Genomic DNA, 17890 nt, shown 5'->3' with positions numbered 1-17890 from the left:
TCTTCATAGCTGTTTTAAATTCCCACTCCAACAATTCCAACATCCCTACCATGTCTGACTCTGGTTCTGACCCTTGCTAGTTTCTCTGAACTGTGCTTTTTGCTTTATAGTATACCTTATAATATTTTTGCTGAAAGGTACACAAGATGTACTAGGGAAAAGGAACTGCTCTCGGCAGGCTGTTAGTTATCTGATGGTGAGGTTTGTGTGCGCAGAGGAAGAGTTCTGCACTTCTGTAATAAAGACTCAGTACTTTGGTCAGCATTTGTCGCTGGGCTATGAGCGTCACAAGTGTTTCTCAGTTTTACCCACTTATGTGGAACAGAATGGCTAGAGTGGGCTGGATGGCAGCATTTCTCTACCCCTACCTGGGACAGGCTCTGGTTAATGAGTTTCTCCTGAGAGCAGGCCTTGTGAAGGGAAGAATGCTGAACACATTTAAAAATGGTAACATCTTCCCTCCCCTTTCCAGAAGCACAAGGGAGATTTTCTCTGGCAGGGCTCCATGACGTAAAACTCAGAAAGTGTAGAGGGGCCTCCAGCAATGCATCAGTGACAGTTCAGGTTTTCCCACCCCAGCACTGGTTCTCATGGGGGCTTCTGCTTGTGGACTTCTGCTCTGGCATGTTTTAACTCTGTGTATTTGCCTGTCTGTCTCTCCCATTTTGGGGGCAGCTGCCTGTCTTGTAATTTAACTTCACCAATGGACTGATGAAGAAACCCTGAGTCTCAGTCTGTTCAGTTTTCCAGTGTTAGCAAGGAATGATGATGTCCAAGCTCCTGACATGCCCAACTGAAAACTGTTACTTCTGGTTCCAACCATTTCTGATAGTGCTTATTCCCCATCCTTCCATCCAATAAACCCACCTTTATGTGGCATAAGCTGAGTCCAGTACACATGGGACCATTCTCTTTTCCTATAACTACTCCTACCCCCAATCCATCTTGTGCTTGTATCACTTAACAGTACAGCAGCCAAACCTCAGAAGGATCAAATGAACACCCTGGAGTTCTCAGGGCTTCATTAGCATACCACCAAGCATTTTCTAAATTGCTACTAACAACCCAAAGTGCTTTAGAAAATAGCATTTGTTAGCGACAGTTACTGTACCTGCTATCTCTCTCTGGGATTTCCTTAATAGCAATTCTGACTTGGTTGCTCAGGTCTCGACCTGCATAGACGATTCCATAGGTGCCTTTGCCCAAAACAACTCTGTCTCCATTTTCATCATATTCGTAGTCATACTACAAAAGAAAAAATGGAGAGAGAAGACTGAAATATTACTTGCATTCTTTATTTCAAACATGATTTTTCCCCCCAACAGCATTCTTCCCTGTTTTCTCAGATGGCTTCAACAAGTTGAAGTTCTGAAAAGCAGCTTCAAGAACAAAGTAAACAAACACTCTTACTTTCAACATAAAGCAGACAGTGTGTTCATGTTTTCTAACTGTTGTAGATGTAGTAGGGACTACATAGTTAAATTGCTCAAGAGCTTGGGACACTCCTGAAGTGCCTGGCAGAAAGCAGGCTAAAACATTTTAAAGAGGGGCCCCTCCCTCTTCATAGTATGTGGGATTCTCATTGATAATGCACCACTGAAAGTGAGCTCACAATACAGAAATTTTAAATATATAAGGAAACAATTCACCATTAGTAAAGACAGATATGAAAAATATCCATCTTCAAAACTTCATAAAACACAAGTCATAAAATATATACATTTAGCATAAAGCTATAAACTCTTTAAATACATGAGAAAAAGATAAGACATTCTAAAAACAGACTGGACAGGTTTGAGAAAGAAGCAAATGTAACTTCCAGAAATTGGGTTCTAAATAGGAAAAGTAAAAATAAATTCATACTCAGAAACGATATAGGGAAGCTACACAAAGGAAAACAAAAGAAGAACATAAACGGAAGCCAAGATAAAAAAGAACAAATTACTTACACAGGGAGCTGATCAGATCTCTCTGCAAACTCTCTAGAGTAAATACAGGGCATGCTGCTAACACCTCCAGGTTATCTGCCAGCAAGTTCCCAAAATTCTAATAGAAGATCAAATGGTATCTCTTGGGCAAAATCATGCCCCATCCCATGCTAGGGCTGGAGCAAGCACTGGCTCCCCACCAGGCACCCTCCTCTGGCCCAGGACAGAAGCCGTGCTCTGGAAAGGAGTTGTCTGCTTCCCCACTTGTCTCAGTGAGCAGCCACTGCCAAGATACCTAGCAGTACATCAGAGAACACTCCCACTCTGGCTGCCTACTGTAAGGGTGAAGACAGGCCAGTTCAGAGCAGATGACCATGGAGGTTTGTAGGGCGATGGGACAGGCAGTAGTGATAATTTAGCAATATGCTCATATCTGCAGATAAAACTGAGCTTCATCTCAGAGACAGAAGAGGCAGCATGCATAGTTCAAACAAGGCCACCTGAAGGAGCTCGAGCCTCCCTACCCAGTTCCTCAGGACCAGACTTCTGCAATGCTGTACCAAACATGCAGGGGCCTAGGCCACCAGGAGACAAAGCAGGGACCATCAGCAAAGAAGCTCCACTGTGCCATCTCGAAGGAACAGGAACCTATACTCTGAACCCGGTGCTGTCACCTCACATTATTATTCCTAAGCTTTATAATTTAAAAAGGAAAGGGCTCCAATTTTCAGGAGCCTCCCCATGTGTTGTAGCAGGAAAAGTCTCTGACTACCCTCAATCTACAAATAATCAGAATTATCTTTTCCAGGGAAAATATGCAAGGCATGTGGTTTAAAGCTAGCTCACAAAGTTCCAGATTTTGTGTTCTTTCCACCACCAATCCTGTGGGGAGACCTCATTACTGCATAAGAGCCTGTTAAGGTGAATACTGGTATTTGAACACCAGTATTAGAAAGACATGCCAGTAAATGTCAACATTCACTCAACAGCCATTTGATTCTTGCCCTCTTACATCCCATTTTTTCCTTTCCCTTACTCCCTGTATCAGATGGACTGCCAAATGCTATCAGGCTTTTTTCATTAAAATGCTCACAAATCCATTTTACCTCTATCCTCCTGTTGTCTCAGCCAGGCTTTTCAACTGCATTCATTCTAGTATTGTAACTGGCCTCCCTCCCCCTCCTCTCTTGTCACTCCATTCCCCAGTGCATTCTCCACTAACTTGACCATAAACTTCCCAGAGTTCCAAGGTGAGCTTTCCAGGTCAGGGCCACTTTGTCTGCTTCATTGGCTCCTTGCTGCTTTCAGGATACAATCCAAATGCCTTAGCAGAGCACAAGCGCCCGTGGGGATCTCATCTCAGCCTCTGTATCCAGCCTTCTTTCACATCTGTCTCCCCTCAGGGAACTGTCAGCGAGCTTGCCCAGACCTATACACCTTACCCATGTTACATTTTCTACCCAGGTCATTCCACCTTATGCTTCAAAACCAAGCTTCAGGAAGCTTTTCTGAACTGTCCACCTGCCAGCTGTGCTTCCAGGGCCTCTGTTCCTCTTTACTGTACATCTGTCACTGTGCCTTGTCCTGACCACTTGCCTGCGTACCTGTATGTGCATGGAGTGATTTAAGAACGGAACTTCGTCTTTAATTGCTCTATCCTTCCTCTTAGCAATATTTGGTTTGCAGTAGATGCCCAATAATTATTTAATTAATTAATAGAAAATGTGACAAAAACTTTATCTTTTTAAAAATTTTTATTTAAGGTAAAAAACTTTCATGATAAGAACGATTTAAAAACAGGATGCAAAATAAAATACTGAAAGTTAGCATTGGCTTATTTATGGTTGAAAACAGTTTTGCCACAGGGTATTCACATAGCTTAGTTAAGAATATGTAAGCCCTAATGAGGTTGCTCAAGTTTTAGTTTCTCTTCCCTTCCCTTCCCTTTGGGTAAGCACCCAAAGACTATTCAGAGAAAACAAAAAGGATTATGTGTTAAGTATGGAAGTGAACTCCTGGAGCCAGCAATGTTGCACAGTGGTTATTAGGCCACTAGAGTCCCAGCTGTTCCACTCCAGATCCAGCTCCCTGCTAAATGTGCCAGGAAATGATCCAAGATGGCTTGAGGGGCTAGTGCTGTGGCATAATAGGTAAAGCCACCGCCTGCAGAGCCGGCATCCCATATAGGCACTGTGGGGAGCAACTTGGACTAGACTAAGTTACTGGAATTAAGACTTATTCTATGCATCTGCTCTCCCACAATATGGCGCTGAGAAGGGAGAAACAGCTTCTACACAGCTGCCTCCAGCTCAACCAATAAACTGTAGGACCTGCTCCTGATTGGAGGAGAGCAGTGTACTCGGCGTGTGGGTAGCAGAGTTGGGATTGGTGGAAAAGGACTATAAAGGAGGAGAGAGACAACATCCACCAGGAACATCTATCTGAAGGAACACCTGTGCAGCCCCCGAGAGAGCCGGCCGGCGGTGTGCTGCTCCCCCGCGGAAGTGGGGAAAGTGGCTAGGGGGACCCGCCCTTCCACGGAGGTGGAAGGGTCGGTAGCCAACCCGGGAAGAACCAGCAGCAAACCTGGGAAGGGCCGAGCAGACAAAAGAACAGCGCAGGGTCCTGTGTCGTTCCTCCACGAAGACGGGGAGCGACAGGCACCAGTTCATGAACCGCCTGCTCCACTTCTGATCCAGCTCTCTGCTGTGGCCTGCGAAAGCAGTAGAATATGGCCCAAGTCCTTGGGCCCCTGCACCTGGATGGGAGACCCAGAGGAAGCTCCTGGTTCCTGACTGGACTGATGCAGTTCCAGCCATTGCGGACATCTGGGGAGTGAACCAATGGATGGAAGGCCTCTCTCTCTTCTCTCTGTGTAATTCTTTACTTTAGAAGTAAATAAATAAGGGGCTGGCGCTGTGGCGCAGTGGGTTAATCCTCTGCCTGCATCCCATATGCGCGCCGGCTAGTCCTGGCTGCTCCTCTTCCAATCCAGCTCTCTGCTTCTCTCTCTCTCCTTCTCTCCGTGTAATTCTTTACTTTAGAAGTAAATAAATAAGGGGCTGGCGCTGTGGCACAGTGGGTTAATCCTCTGCCTGCATCCCATACGCGCACCGGCTAGTCCTGGCTGCTCCTCTTCCAATCTAGCTCTCTGCTATGGCCTAGGAAAGCAGTAGAAGATGGCCCTAGTCCTTGGGCCCCTGCATCCACATGGGAGACCCAGAGGAAGCTCCTGGCTTCAGATCGGCGCAGCTCTGGCCATTGCAGCTAATTGGGGAGTGAACCAGTGGATGGAAGACCTCTCTCTCTCTCTCTGCCTCTCCTTCACTCTGTATGTAACTCTTTCAAATAAATCTTTAAAAAAAAAAAAAAAAAAAAAAAGATGGCCTGAGTGCTTGGGCCCTTGCCATGTACATGGGAGACCTGGATGGAGTTCCTAGCTCCTGGCCTTGGCTTGGCCCAGCCCTGGAAGTTGTGGCCATTTGGGGAGTGAACCAGTGGATGAAAGATATTTTTCTCTGTCTCTCCTCTCTCTGTCACTCTTTCAAATAAAATTAATAAATTAATTATAAATAAATTTTCTAAAAAAGTTGACTCCTATTAAATAAAATGGTCATAGTAAAAATCAGAAGAACTTTTAATAAGACCAACATTTATACAAAACTAGCTCAATAGGTAAATTACTGCTTTCTCTCTCTATTAACACCCCTTTCTGTTCTTACAAAATAAAGATACAATTTCAAAAGGCAGTTTTGAAGATAAAAAGGAGATTTTCCTAGCCTTTAAGGATAGACACTTTGATCTATGTAATAAACAGAAGAAACACAGAGCCTAGACTAAGGGCACAGGAAGGCAGGTTCTGTTAAATGACATAAAGACACAAGGTATGATCACCTAGTTTATATTTGGCTTCTATTTCTATAGCAATAGTTTAGTCAATCACATTGTTGCTAAGGGAGATAACTGCATTGTGAGGTGAAGCCATGATGGTAATACTTCTGGAATCACCCTGTTAGGTTGCCTTCCCAGAGACACCTCAATGGTGCTGGGAAGAGAATGGGGCGCAGGAAGAGAATGGGGACAAGGCCAAACAAGAGCGTGATTCATTCAGTCCTTGTGCTGTCAAGGGACCCCCAGCAAAGCAACCACCTAATAAAAAGCCATGCACTTCCCTTTGAAGTCTTAATTACCTTGAGTGATTAAACACCTCAAAGACCAGATGGAAGTCATGTGCTTTTTCAGTCTGTATTGCTTTCTCAATATATAAGTGCCAAAACCATTAATTATTATTAACAAAAATACTGCAGGTACAAATCAAATATCTATTGTGATCTCTATTCCCTCATATCTTTATTTAAATAGCAGCTCGTTAAAAAACTGCCCTTGGCTTCCCTGTCTAAAATTATCCATCCCTGCTATACAGTACCTCTGTACCCCAGCCCAGCTTTATTTTTCTCCCTAACATTGGTCATTGTGTAACATGCTCCGCATTTTACTTATGCTGTTCCTTCTTTGCTTCTCATTAGAATGTAAGCACAATGAGGGCAGGGATCACTCCCTGGTTTTGATCTCTACTGCATCCCCAGCACCAAAAAATAATGCCTACTGCATGAGAGGTGCCTAACAAATACTGGAGTGAGTTAATGGGATCAACTTGGAGCTACTGACGTGAAAATTATTTTAAGCTGACAAAAATCTGAACATGAACAACAACAAAAAATCCCATAGAAATAAACCTTATCTAAACTGATTTTGCTGACTTACCACTACCAAAACCACAGCTGCCATAAATGACTTATCCAGGGGGTAAGCATTTGGCCTAGCCATCAAAATGCTGCTTGGGACACCACAACCCATATCAGTGTGCCTGGGTGTAAGTCTTATCAATGCCTGCAATTCCAGCCTCCCACAAATGTGCACATTCTGGAGGCAACAGATGTCTACAGTATTTAGGTCTCTGACCCCTCTGTGGGAGACCTGCACTGAGTTCCCAGCTACTGGCTTTGCCTTGGTCCACCCACAACTGTTGCAGGCATTCGGGGGATGAAAGAGTTCTCTCTAAAATTAAATTTCCTATAATAGAGGCTTGTAGTCTAAAAGGAGATGAATTATTTGAATTTAAATGAGAAATTATATCTTAAAAAAATCAAAATTTTCTGTACTTTCCATTGATTTCTGTCCATTTTTTCTTACTAGTTTCCTACTATCTGCTTTCCCTTGAACTATGAACCCCTCTTCTTATTAAACACTTAACTCTAGCTGTCTGGGAACCACTTCTTTGTGTGTTAGGTCTCTTTATTGATATACCATTGATGAAATGAATATACTTTGTCTGTTCTAACATGTCTTTCATCAGTTAAACTGCATGCCTCCAACACAGAACTTATGTCAGCATGCCTAAGAAAGTTTCTCCCCCCACAACAGAATGAATCATAAAGTGATACTAATATCATACTACACTATAAATGATACATTTTCTGAGTGAGTTAACTGCGGATTTTTCAACTTGGGATCTGTACAAAATAGAAACAGCATGTGAAAGAAAAACCAGTTTGCTACTTGCTAACTCTAAATTGATTTAAATTAATTCTAAACCATTATTCACTGTTGATAACGCTTGTGATGCAAATTGTAAGAAAAGGAAATGGCAAGATTTTTTCATCATTCTGTAGAAGTTTGAGTCACAGGAAACTATGGCTTTTATCTCACTTGTCCCTACTCTACGCAACGGGAGCCCAATTTCTCTTTATGCACACTAGAAACTGCAGAAATAGGTCCACAGAGCTAGGTGCTCTGATGGTCTCAGGCTGCTTGTGTCAGTCTTATTGATGTTTTTCATTAAAAAAACAGCAATGGCCGGGGAAGTGGCTCACTAGGCTAACCCTCTGCCTGTGATGCCGGCACTCTGGGTTCTAGTCCCGGTTGGGGCGCCGGTTCCGTCCCGGTTGCTCCTCTTCCAGTCCAGCTCTCTGCTGTGGCCTAGGAGGGAAGTAGAGGATGGCCCAAGTGCTTGGGCCCTGCACCCGCATGGGAGACCAGGAGGAAGCACCTGGTTCCTGGCTTCAGATCGGCGCAGCGCACCGGCCGTAGCGGCCATTTGGGGGGTGAACCAACAAAAGGAAGACCTTTCTCTCTGTCTCTAACTCTGTCTGTCCAAAATAAATAAATAAGATAAGCAAAGTGCAAACATATCTAAGGAAAAGAGGGAAGAAGGAAAAAAAGAGGAAGGAGATCAGAGAGGGGGGGTGAAAATGTATGTCTTTGGGAGAAGTTTAAAGAGATACAACAAATTTCACTTAAGCACCAAAAGGGCTTCAATGATTTGTATCTTTTTTTTTCATGGAAATTAAAAAAAGAGGATGGGTCATTAATGGCTTTATTACAGTATTAAGCTTGATTACAGAAACCATTTTTTTTTCATTGACAGCATTGACTAAACAATCTTCAAGCCATTTTTACAGCAAGGACTGCCTGTTTCAGTTCATATCACTCTCCCCTCAGCCTAAAATAATTTTTATAAAGATTTTATTTATTTATTTGAGAAGTAGAGTTACAGAGAGAGGAAGAGACAGAGAAAGAGGTCTTCCATCTGCTGGTTCATTTCCTAAATGGCTGCAACAGCCTGAGCTGAGCCAATCTGAAGCCAGGAGCCAGGAGCTTCTTTCAGGTCTTCCATGTGGGTGCAGGGGTCCAAGCACTTGGGCCATCTTCTACTGCTTTCCCAGGCCACAGCAGTGAGCTGGATCAGAAGAGAAGCTGCCAAGACTAGAACTAGTGCTCATTTGGGATGCTGGCACTGCAGGCAGAGGCTTAGCCCACTATGCCACAGCACCAGTCCCCAAGATACTGTTTAAACAACTCTAGTTTTGTCACTGTCCGGGTTCACATCCTTCAAAGCCTTCTGTTTGAGCCTTCTCTGCATGGACACTTGGTACCATGCAAGACTATGAGCTTACAAGAGAGAAAAGCCACGCTCTTGTCTTGGTATTTAACAATGCAGTGCAAAGAGCTGGGGCAGAGGCGTGGGCAACAGAGAAGAGTGGGAAAGGGGAGTTGAGAAACGATTCCAGCAGAAAATGACCCTGCAGCTGGATCTCAAGAAGTAAGGATGCAGGCACCAAGTGGGGTAGAAGAAAGGTTGTGGCACGGGACGTCTGCCCAGAGGGACAAGAGCATCAGAGGGTGTAGAACCCTCCTTCCACAGAGAGCAGCGTTGGGGAATTTCAGTCTGGAGTCACAGAATTCCAGAGGATCAGGCCACAGGAGAGACAATGAAGACCTGAGGTCTTGGTAATGATGGAGAAAATGAAAGGAAGGGGCGGAAGGAAAAACCAGGCATGAGGGATGAGAGGCAGCAGCAGAGGTGTCAGGCCTGGGTCCTGGGCAGACGTGCTTGCTCCTAATGAACACATGCTAGACAGAAATGACAGGGACCACAGCTGGTCAGGGTTAAAACCCTAACGGTGGGGCAGGCATTTGGCCTAGCGGGTAGGATGCCCACAGCCCACATCAAAGTGCCCGGGTTTGAGTCTTAGCTCTGCTTCTAATTCCAGCTTCCAGCTAATGCACTCCCTGGGAGGCAGCAGTGATGGCTAAAATAGTTGGCTTCCTGTCTCCCTTTGGGAGACCTGGATTGGGTTCCCAGTTCCTGGCTTCAGCCTGTCCCAGCTCTGGCATTTGGAGAGTGAAGTAGCAGATGGGAGATCTGCCTGCCTCTCTCCTCCCTCTGAAATAAATACAACTAGTTAATTTTTTAAATACCTCAATGGTTGACAGTAATTACTATGTGATGATTTCGATATAAACTTGTTAATACATCAAATCACTTAAGGGGGTTCACAACTCTTCCATGGAAAAATACAGCTTTGGAAGTAAAAAACCATGGCCTTGAATCCAAAGAAGTTGTTTCTCTTTCTGTTTAAAAACAAGAAAGTCTTTCTCTGGGAAATGGTACTGAGCTATATTTGAAATAGCCTTGGACAGTGTGTGCTGATCTTGAAACTTATTTTAAAAATTAGTGCTGGGAAAGGACATTAAGGATCTTCTCGTTTCACTCTAATTTATGAAATCATCTGAGCCCAGTGGGAATATGAACTCTGTCTGAAGCTGCAAACTGATGGCAAAGTTAGGACCAGACCCAGGGCTCCAGATTCCACTTGGAGATCTCAGCAGATTCAAACTCCATCAGCTCAGATAGGGTCTGCTCATGACCCAAGGAGGCTGAATCTGTCAACAGTACTGCTTAGAAGACAGCGCATGATTCAAATCAGAAAGGAAATCAGCTGCTAACTTGTGCTTCTGAGTTTTTCAGACACTAGGAATAGGGTTTAGCTTCAAACCTGTAGTTTACAGAACCACATTAATAGTTAATGTTTGCCACATACTAACCTAAGTGAAGTTAAAAATATCAAGGAGCATTTCCTGATCATCTGATCTTCTTAGCATTTTTATTTTGTTTTGGGCCAAGGTTCCCAAGGCTTCAAGAATAATTGACACATGTATTGAAACAATTATAATTCTATCTTCAATTGAGGTAAAGATCAGAAACACTGTGCAGATGCTCTCTAAAGCAATTTTTGTTTATGCTGTGGGAGTTTGAGAAGTAGAGGAATTACTTTTGATACGCCAATCATGGGCTGAAATTTGAGTTCAGTGCATGGTAATGACATCAAAGAATTCACTGCAATCAAGTACTTGGAGTGCTGCTAAAATAGCTTCACTTGACAATGTTGAAAGTATCTAGGAAATGTAATTAAACATATAATGGGGGAAATTATCCTTAACTGTGCAAAAAGATGTAAGCTAAAGCTTACTAACTCATATTGTAAAGGAGCTTTGGCTACAAAACGACACTCAGCGAGAGAGAGGGACAGCCACGATGCAGAGCACCACGCTCCAGCCAGAACTTCACTGAGACCACTCATTTATGTTGTGCTAACAGAACACCCACAGCTCATTGGCGAAGTAAGCCACAATTTGTAAAATGAGTATATTTGAGTTCTTCAGATACATTAAGAAATCTACTGCAAATGCCGTAGAAGCCACTCTGGCTCAGAGTTTCAATTATTCTGATGAAATCAAAGAATAAAAGTCAAATAATGTTTTCACATTAATAGAATAGTATCCCTGCATGTACTTAAATGGGACAAGTACAGAGCACTCTGATGAATTAGCAGTATTTTAGGAGCTGTTTTTCTGAGGTCAGCAGATTTACTAAAACCCTCTGGACAATCTTAGGCAAAACTCCCAGCATTTTCTCCTTATTTAGTTGGTGAACATACTCATAGTATTTGTTATGGTGCTGCCTAATCAAGAGGGGTCTTTCCCCAAGCCCAGCCTACATACTGTCATATGCAGATAGAGGATATTGATCCTGGATCCTCTTGATAGCTCTTTGAAAGTGATTAATCTCTCCCTTTACATTACGAGAGACTGAGATTGAGAACAATCAGCTGGACAAATGCACCACAAATTGTAAGGCCATGAATACTGTCTTATGCTATCACACAGCTCAAACAGTTTTAGAGCAGGGCCCTTCACCTGTTGATACAACCTGTTATGAAGGCCAATCTTGTCTAATACCAGAGGTCTTCAAAACTCCATGGAAAATTTGTATTATGAAAAAAACTATGGATGAATTTTACATTTTTTGCACCAAAATAGACACCTCTCAATTTCACTTTCCACAAACATTTTTAGCCAGGCTATGCTATATATATATTTGGCAAAATGCATTTTGGTTTTCAAAAAAGGAAATGAAATGAAGGCTAGGTATTACTGGTTTAAAAAATCAGCAATTCACAATATTTCAAGATTTTATGGATTTTCCGATCTAACTCTTCCTTCATAATTTTATATTACTGATAGAACGATTTCATGCTCACTACCTTTAAGTTTTACACTGCAAACTGCTGTGGATCAAGTGATACTAAATTTAACAGAAATAAAAACAGACACCGAGGTACAGTCAGAAGATCATTGAAGTGGGAGTCAAGAGATCAAGTTTCTAACACAATCACTTAAATAAGAAAATACATTATAAAATACAAAACATATACAAATAAGTATTTGCTCTTCCTTCTATGGACAGTAAGCTAATGCAATTTCCTCCAGATCAGGTCTATCCTTTTTGCAAACTTTAATGAAAGAGCTTTAGCATTACAAAGGTACACAGTTCCTGGATAATTATATGACAATTCCAGATAGAATTGACAACTGGTTATTATTGTTGAATTTTCTCCTGATTCAATCTACTTCCAAAAATTTTAGTGTGTGCGATGACATTCTTGAAGTAATCTAATAAATATCAGTCAGGTTTATGATCTATAGTATCTTCCCTTAACTTTAGCATTAAGCACACACTTTTCAGTATTGCTTGCTGCTGTAGACTGAATATCGATGTCCTCACAACACTCATATGTTGTACTCCCCACCCCCATGGTGATGGTGTTACCAGGTACGGCCTTTGGAGAGGTGATCAGGGCTCTGCCCTCATGAGTGACAGCAGCGGCCTAGATAAAGCAGCTCATTCCTTCTGCAGTGTTGAGGATGCAGCAAGAAGGTGTCAGGAGGAACAGACCCTCTGAAAGTGCTGACACCTTGATCTTGGCCTTCCCAGCCTCTAGGACTGTTAGTAACAGGACTTCTGTTGTTTGTAACCCACACAGTTGGTATTTTTGTTATAGCAGCCTGAAAAGACTGAGACACTTGGATTTAGAGCTCTGTTCCAAGTCCTGGGAGGGCTTAGAGAAAATGGTGGCCTAGGGGCCAGTGCTATGGCGTAGTGGGTTAAGCCTCTGTCTGCAGTGCCAGCATCCCATATGGGTGCTGGTTCAAGTCTCAGCTATTCCACTTCCAATCCAGCTCTCTGCTATGGCCTGGGAAAGCAGTAGAAGATGGCTCCAAGGTACCTTTCTCTGAAGGGAGGAGAGAACTTCCACTTTGACTATGACCCTGTCGGAATAAGATCGAAGTCGGCGAACCCAAAAGGCTTCCATAGCCTTGGCAACTCATGACTAGAGCCTAGGGAGATTACTGACACCATAAACAAGAGTGCCAAATTGTTAAGTTAACAACAGGAGTCATTGTGTACTTACTTCTCATGTGGGATCTGTCCTTAATGTGTTGTCCAATGTGAAGTAATGCTATAACTAGTATTGAAACAGTATTTTTACACTTTGTGTTTCTGTCTGGGTGCAAACTGATGAAATCTTTATTTAATATATACTGAAGGCCAGCGCCGCGGCTCACTAGGCTAATCCTCCACCTTGCAGCGCCGGCACACCGGGTTCTAGTCCCGGTTGGGGCGCCGGATTCTGTCCCAGTTGCCCCTCTTCCAGGCCAGCTCTCTGCTGTGGCCAGGGAGTGCAGTGGAGGATGGCCCAAGTGCTTGGGCCCTGCACCCCATGGAAGACCAGGATAAGTACCTGGCTCCTGCCATCGGATCAGCGCAGTGCGCTGGCCGCAGCGCGCCGGCCACGGCGGCCATTGGAGGGTGAACCAATGACAAAGGAAGACTGTCTCTTTGTCTCTCTCTCTCACTGTCCACTCTGCCTGTCAAAAACAAAAAAATATATAGGCCGGTGCCGCGGCTCACTAGGCTAATCCTCCGCCTTGCGGTGCTGGCACACCGGGTTCTAGTCCCGGTCGGGGCACCGGATTCTGTCCCAGTTGCTCCTCTTCCAGGCCAGCTCTCTGCTGTGGCCAGGGAGTGCAGTGGAGGATGGCCCAAGTTCCATGGGAGACCAGGAGAAGTACCTGGCTCTTGCCATCGGATCAGCGCGGTGCGCCGGCCGCAGCGCACCGGCCGTGGCGGCCATTGGAGGGTGAACCAACAGCAAAAGGAAGACCTTTCTCTCTGTCTCCGTCTCTCTCTCACTGTCCACTCTGCCTGTCAAAAAAAAAAAAAATATATATATATATACACTGAATCGATCTTGTGTATATAAAGATAATTGAAAATGAATCTTGATGTGAATGGAATGGGAGAGGGAGCGGGAGATGGGAGGGGTGCGATTGGGAGGGAAATTATGGGGGGGGGGAAGCCAATGTAATCCATAAACTGTACTTTGGAAATTTATATTTACTAAATAAAAAAAAAAAAAAAAAAAAAAAAGAAGATGGCTCCAAGTGTTTGGGCCCCTCCACCTGCATGGGAGACCTGGAAGATGCTCCTGCCTCCTGGCTTCAGATTGGCATGCTCCAGCCATTGCGGCCATTTGAGGAGTGAACCAGCAGACAGAAGACCTTTCTGTCTGTCTCCCTCGCTCTGTCTGTAACTCTACCTCTCAAATAAATACATCTAAAAAAAAAGAGAGAGAGAAAAAGAAAAACAGTGGCCTACTGAGGCACCTGGATAAGTATCATCATTTCAATGCTGTAACACCAGAGTGACAAGGTGACAAGGTAGCCCTCTAAAATCACTCTACACACACTGCTTCTTGCAGCAGTGGAAGGCTCTTCTTCACACAGCAGACACAGCAGAGAAAATGGTGCAAACTAAACAGAAGGTCCCTAAGGGCACTGAGCCCATTAGGCATAAGTAAGAGGATTCCAACAGAGAGGAACAACATCTTGGGTGACTGTTAGAGCCTGCTCTCTTTGGTCTATTAATCTTCCATAGTTTCAAGTTCTCTGTGTAGCGTATTAGTGAGGACTGCAAAGGGTTCTATCATCCACAGTCTTCACTGAATTGTGTGTGCGCGTGTGTGTATGTGTGTGAACTGCAGACATCTCACAGAGAACAGAAAATGTGTTAAGGGCATGTAGGCCCATGAAGGTAGGGGGAGCAACACCCTCACAGATAAAATGCAGTTACCTACTGACATGTGAAAACTCAGTACTCTTAAACAAGATTTTGCCAGTGTTTCCTTTCTAGCCCTTTGTAACCAAAGGGATTCCAGAAAGTTGCTTGAAACATGAAGGGAAAACTTACAGACTCTGGCTAAGCCCTCCACCCCTATGAATCCAACCACCCCTTCCCTGGGCTAGGCTTTAACTAGTAAATGACAAAACCATTTGCACAGAAACAGTGTTAACAGAAGTCATTACCTCCAGAGAGTCACCTTCACAGTCCCCTTCCTCTGCACCTCTCCCCTTCTCCTCAGTGATGGTGTTCACCATTTCAAAAAACCTACAACGAAAGTTGGCAGGTGGGCATTCAGAACACATGAAGTACTAAATACACATGCTTCCTGACTCACAATGGAGTCATGTCCAGAAAAACCCATCTCAAGCTGAAAACATAAAGCTGAAAATGCATTAAATACACCTATCCCAACCAAACACCATGGCTTAGCCTCGCTTATCATGAATGGGCTCAGAATACTGACATTACCCTATTGTTGGGCAAAATCATCTAGCACTAAGTCTGATTTGTGATAAAGTGTTGGGTATTTCATATAGTTTATTGAATCCCTGTATCCCAAAAATGCTGGCAACATAGCACACTGTAGACTGCTGGTTATTTATGCTCATGACTGTAGCTGACGGGCAGCTGTGCTCTTGGCTACTGCCCAGTATTACAAGAGAGGGTCACAGCACACATTGCCAGCACAGGAAAAGACCATGACTCAAAATTCAAAGCAGGGCTGCCACTGACCGTGTATCACTTTTGCACCATTGTAAAGTCAAAAAATCCTAAGTTGAACCAGCTAGTTGCAGACCATCTGTATAAGCAAATACTCCCCAAGGTCACTGCAGAGCAAAAATTGAGAGAAAGTCTCTCAAATAATGTAATAAGCAAACTATCAGGGATCAGTGCAAAAAAGTCATTTTTCAAGAAAGAAAACACAGGTCACAGGATATTCTAGAAAATTCCAATCTAATGCTTTACTCAAACAACAGTGATGTAATAGAACAATAAGGCTAGACAGGGTAACTTAAATGTTAAGAATGTGATCTTGGGCAAACCTCTCCAGCATTCTGACTCTTAATTATAAATAGGGAATATACAAGTAACTAGCTCATATGTTGTTGTGAAGATAACAACACAATGTGCTTATTAGTATAGTACAGTCACTAAATATTACCTAGTATTATTTTAGTGCTGTTAATATTATTAAACACATAACAAAAACATCTATATTCTGGAATAATATATCTACGAATATCTGATACGGTGATCACTGTCAGATTTGATCTCAGTTCCTAAATCTTCTGCCTATGATACAATACATATCTGTGAAACACATGAATAACCCAATCTCTAAGATACTGATATGACCAGGCAAAGCTAGCTACCTCTCTTTTGGTGACAAAATAAACATTTTTCTTCAGGAACTCTTCTTGGAAAGTTTTTTTTTTCTTTTCTGGAGACCACTTCAGAGCCAAGCAAAATCATTATAATGAGAAGCAGATTTACCCCCAGCCCCTGTATATAGTTAATTCAGCGGGGATGCTGGTGGTTCGCAGACAGAAAGTAACCTACAAACAAGGGCTGATAATCTCACATTGTGCAGTGTCATCCCAAGTGCAGCGCAGCTCATGGTATGACAAGAGGAGTTCATCTCACACAACTCAGAACGTTTTTTCTATTTCGTACCTAACTCATATATCCATCCAACAAATACTCATTGTCTTTCAGGTTCAGAAACTCTTACGGTCCCTGGGGACATGACAGTGGAGTCTGGAGTCTATGTATGTGGTTTATATATCAGGTCTACTTCCCCATTCTTCTTTTCCCTTTACATATTTCTTGGAGGTCAATGACAAGAAAAACTATTTCCTAAGCTTGACTGGAGAAACAGGATGCTCTGATGAAGAAGACTGAATGTCATGATGTGTTACAGGCAAAAGCAAGTCCAATCAAGAGGAAGAGGAAGGTGAAATGAGTAAAAAATATAAATAAATGGCTTCAAAGACATGCTCTAAGATCTGGGGTGAAGACTAACTTCAACCACTAATGCAGAAATGGTCTACAGAAACATCTCCAGGCAGAAGAAAACACTGGAGCCCAGTGCAATTTCTAGGACCTTGGATTCTGGAGTCATGTGTGTGTGACCGAAATCTCAGACTTTATGCACTTACTACCCACATGATTTTAGGCTAAATTCTCTTAAGATTTTTTTTGAACTCTTCTCAATGAAGATATTAAACCTACCTATTCAGTAAGGTTTCTTTGCAGAACAAAATAGATGTTAGATCTAGAATAAGCACTCCATAAATCTTAGCTATAATTATCATATATATTATGTTAGCTATAATTATTATAGAAACAAATCACAAAACTTGAGAATTTACGTAAAAAATTAGAGCAACCAGAAGCTGTTAATTCTTAATTTCTACCACACATTTTTTTTTTAAAAGATAAAACCAAGATAAGCCAAGACTTGGGGATTAAACAGACACATTTTTTGGCAACATGGTAAGAATGAATGATGACAGCCTGTAGCTAGCCTATCAGTCATTTATACTGGAGTCAGATAATGACTAAATTCAGTAAGAACAAGCATCAGCAAAATGTGAAGTTCTACCTACATTTTGGCTTTTAAGTTCTTACTTGCTTCTTCAGCTCCTTCCAATCACTGAGTTCTAAGGGAATCCAAAGTATTTAATGATGGGCCCAAGAAAAACATACCTAGGGAGGTTATTAATACAAACACTCAATGCACTTCGTGCATTTCTGGATTATCTATTTTATTGATGTGCCTCAGATCACTAGCTCTTAATTCCCTATCAAAGTCCAATACTACTAGTGAGGGATGAGGCCCAGGTATGCTGTTCAAGCTCACCAGGTGATTCAATTATGAGGTAGAGGTAAGAGTCACTGTTCTAAGACAACGCTTGAATTATTCAAGACACTTCTAGAAAAAATATTTTCATAATCATTTAATGTGAGCACTTTAAATATTTAAACATTTAATAATTAATTAGCTAGTAAGTCTTGGTCAATGTTTTAAAAATAAATTATGATGAAGAAAAAAGTGATCTATTAGAGAACCCCCCAAAATTCTCTGATTTCA

General features: G+C 42.7%; 1 protein-coding gene across 3 annotated transcripts in view; it reads right to left on the bottom strand.

Moving 5' to 3' along the window:
• The window catches only part of MAP3K5 (mitogen-activated protein kinase kinase kinase 5), a 259401-nt gene that overhangs the window by 73304 nt on the left and 168207 nt on the right, over window positions 1–17890 (bottom strand). For all 3 annotated transcript variants that reach the window (XM_070073521.1, XM_051854304.2, XM_070073520.1), the window contains exons 14-15: window positions 14979–15060; window positions 1112–1245 (exon numbers count right to left, since the gene is read on the bottom strand). In XM_070073521.1, coding sequence (XP_069929622.1) covers window positions 1112–1245; window positions 14979–15060 — 216 coding nt within the window. The remainder of the gene's footprint in view (window positions 1–1111; window positions 1246–14978; window positions 15061–17890) is intronic.

Source organism: Oryctolagus cuniculus, chromosome 5 (genome assembly GCF_964237555.1).
Source record: "Oryctolagus cuniculus chromosome 5, mOryCun1.1, whole genome shotgun sequence".
Lineage (NCBI taxonomy): Eukaryota > Metazoa > Chordata > Mammalia > Lagomorpha > Leporidae > Oryctolagus > Oryctolagus cuniculus.
Note: the sequence above shows the minus strand (reverse complement) of the source record. Positions and strands in the feature narration are given on the sequence as shown.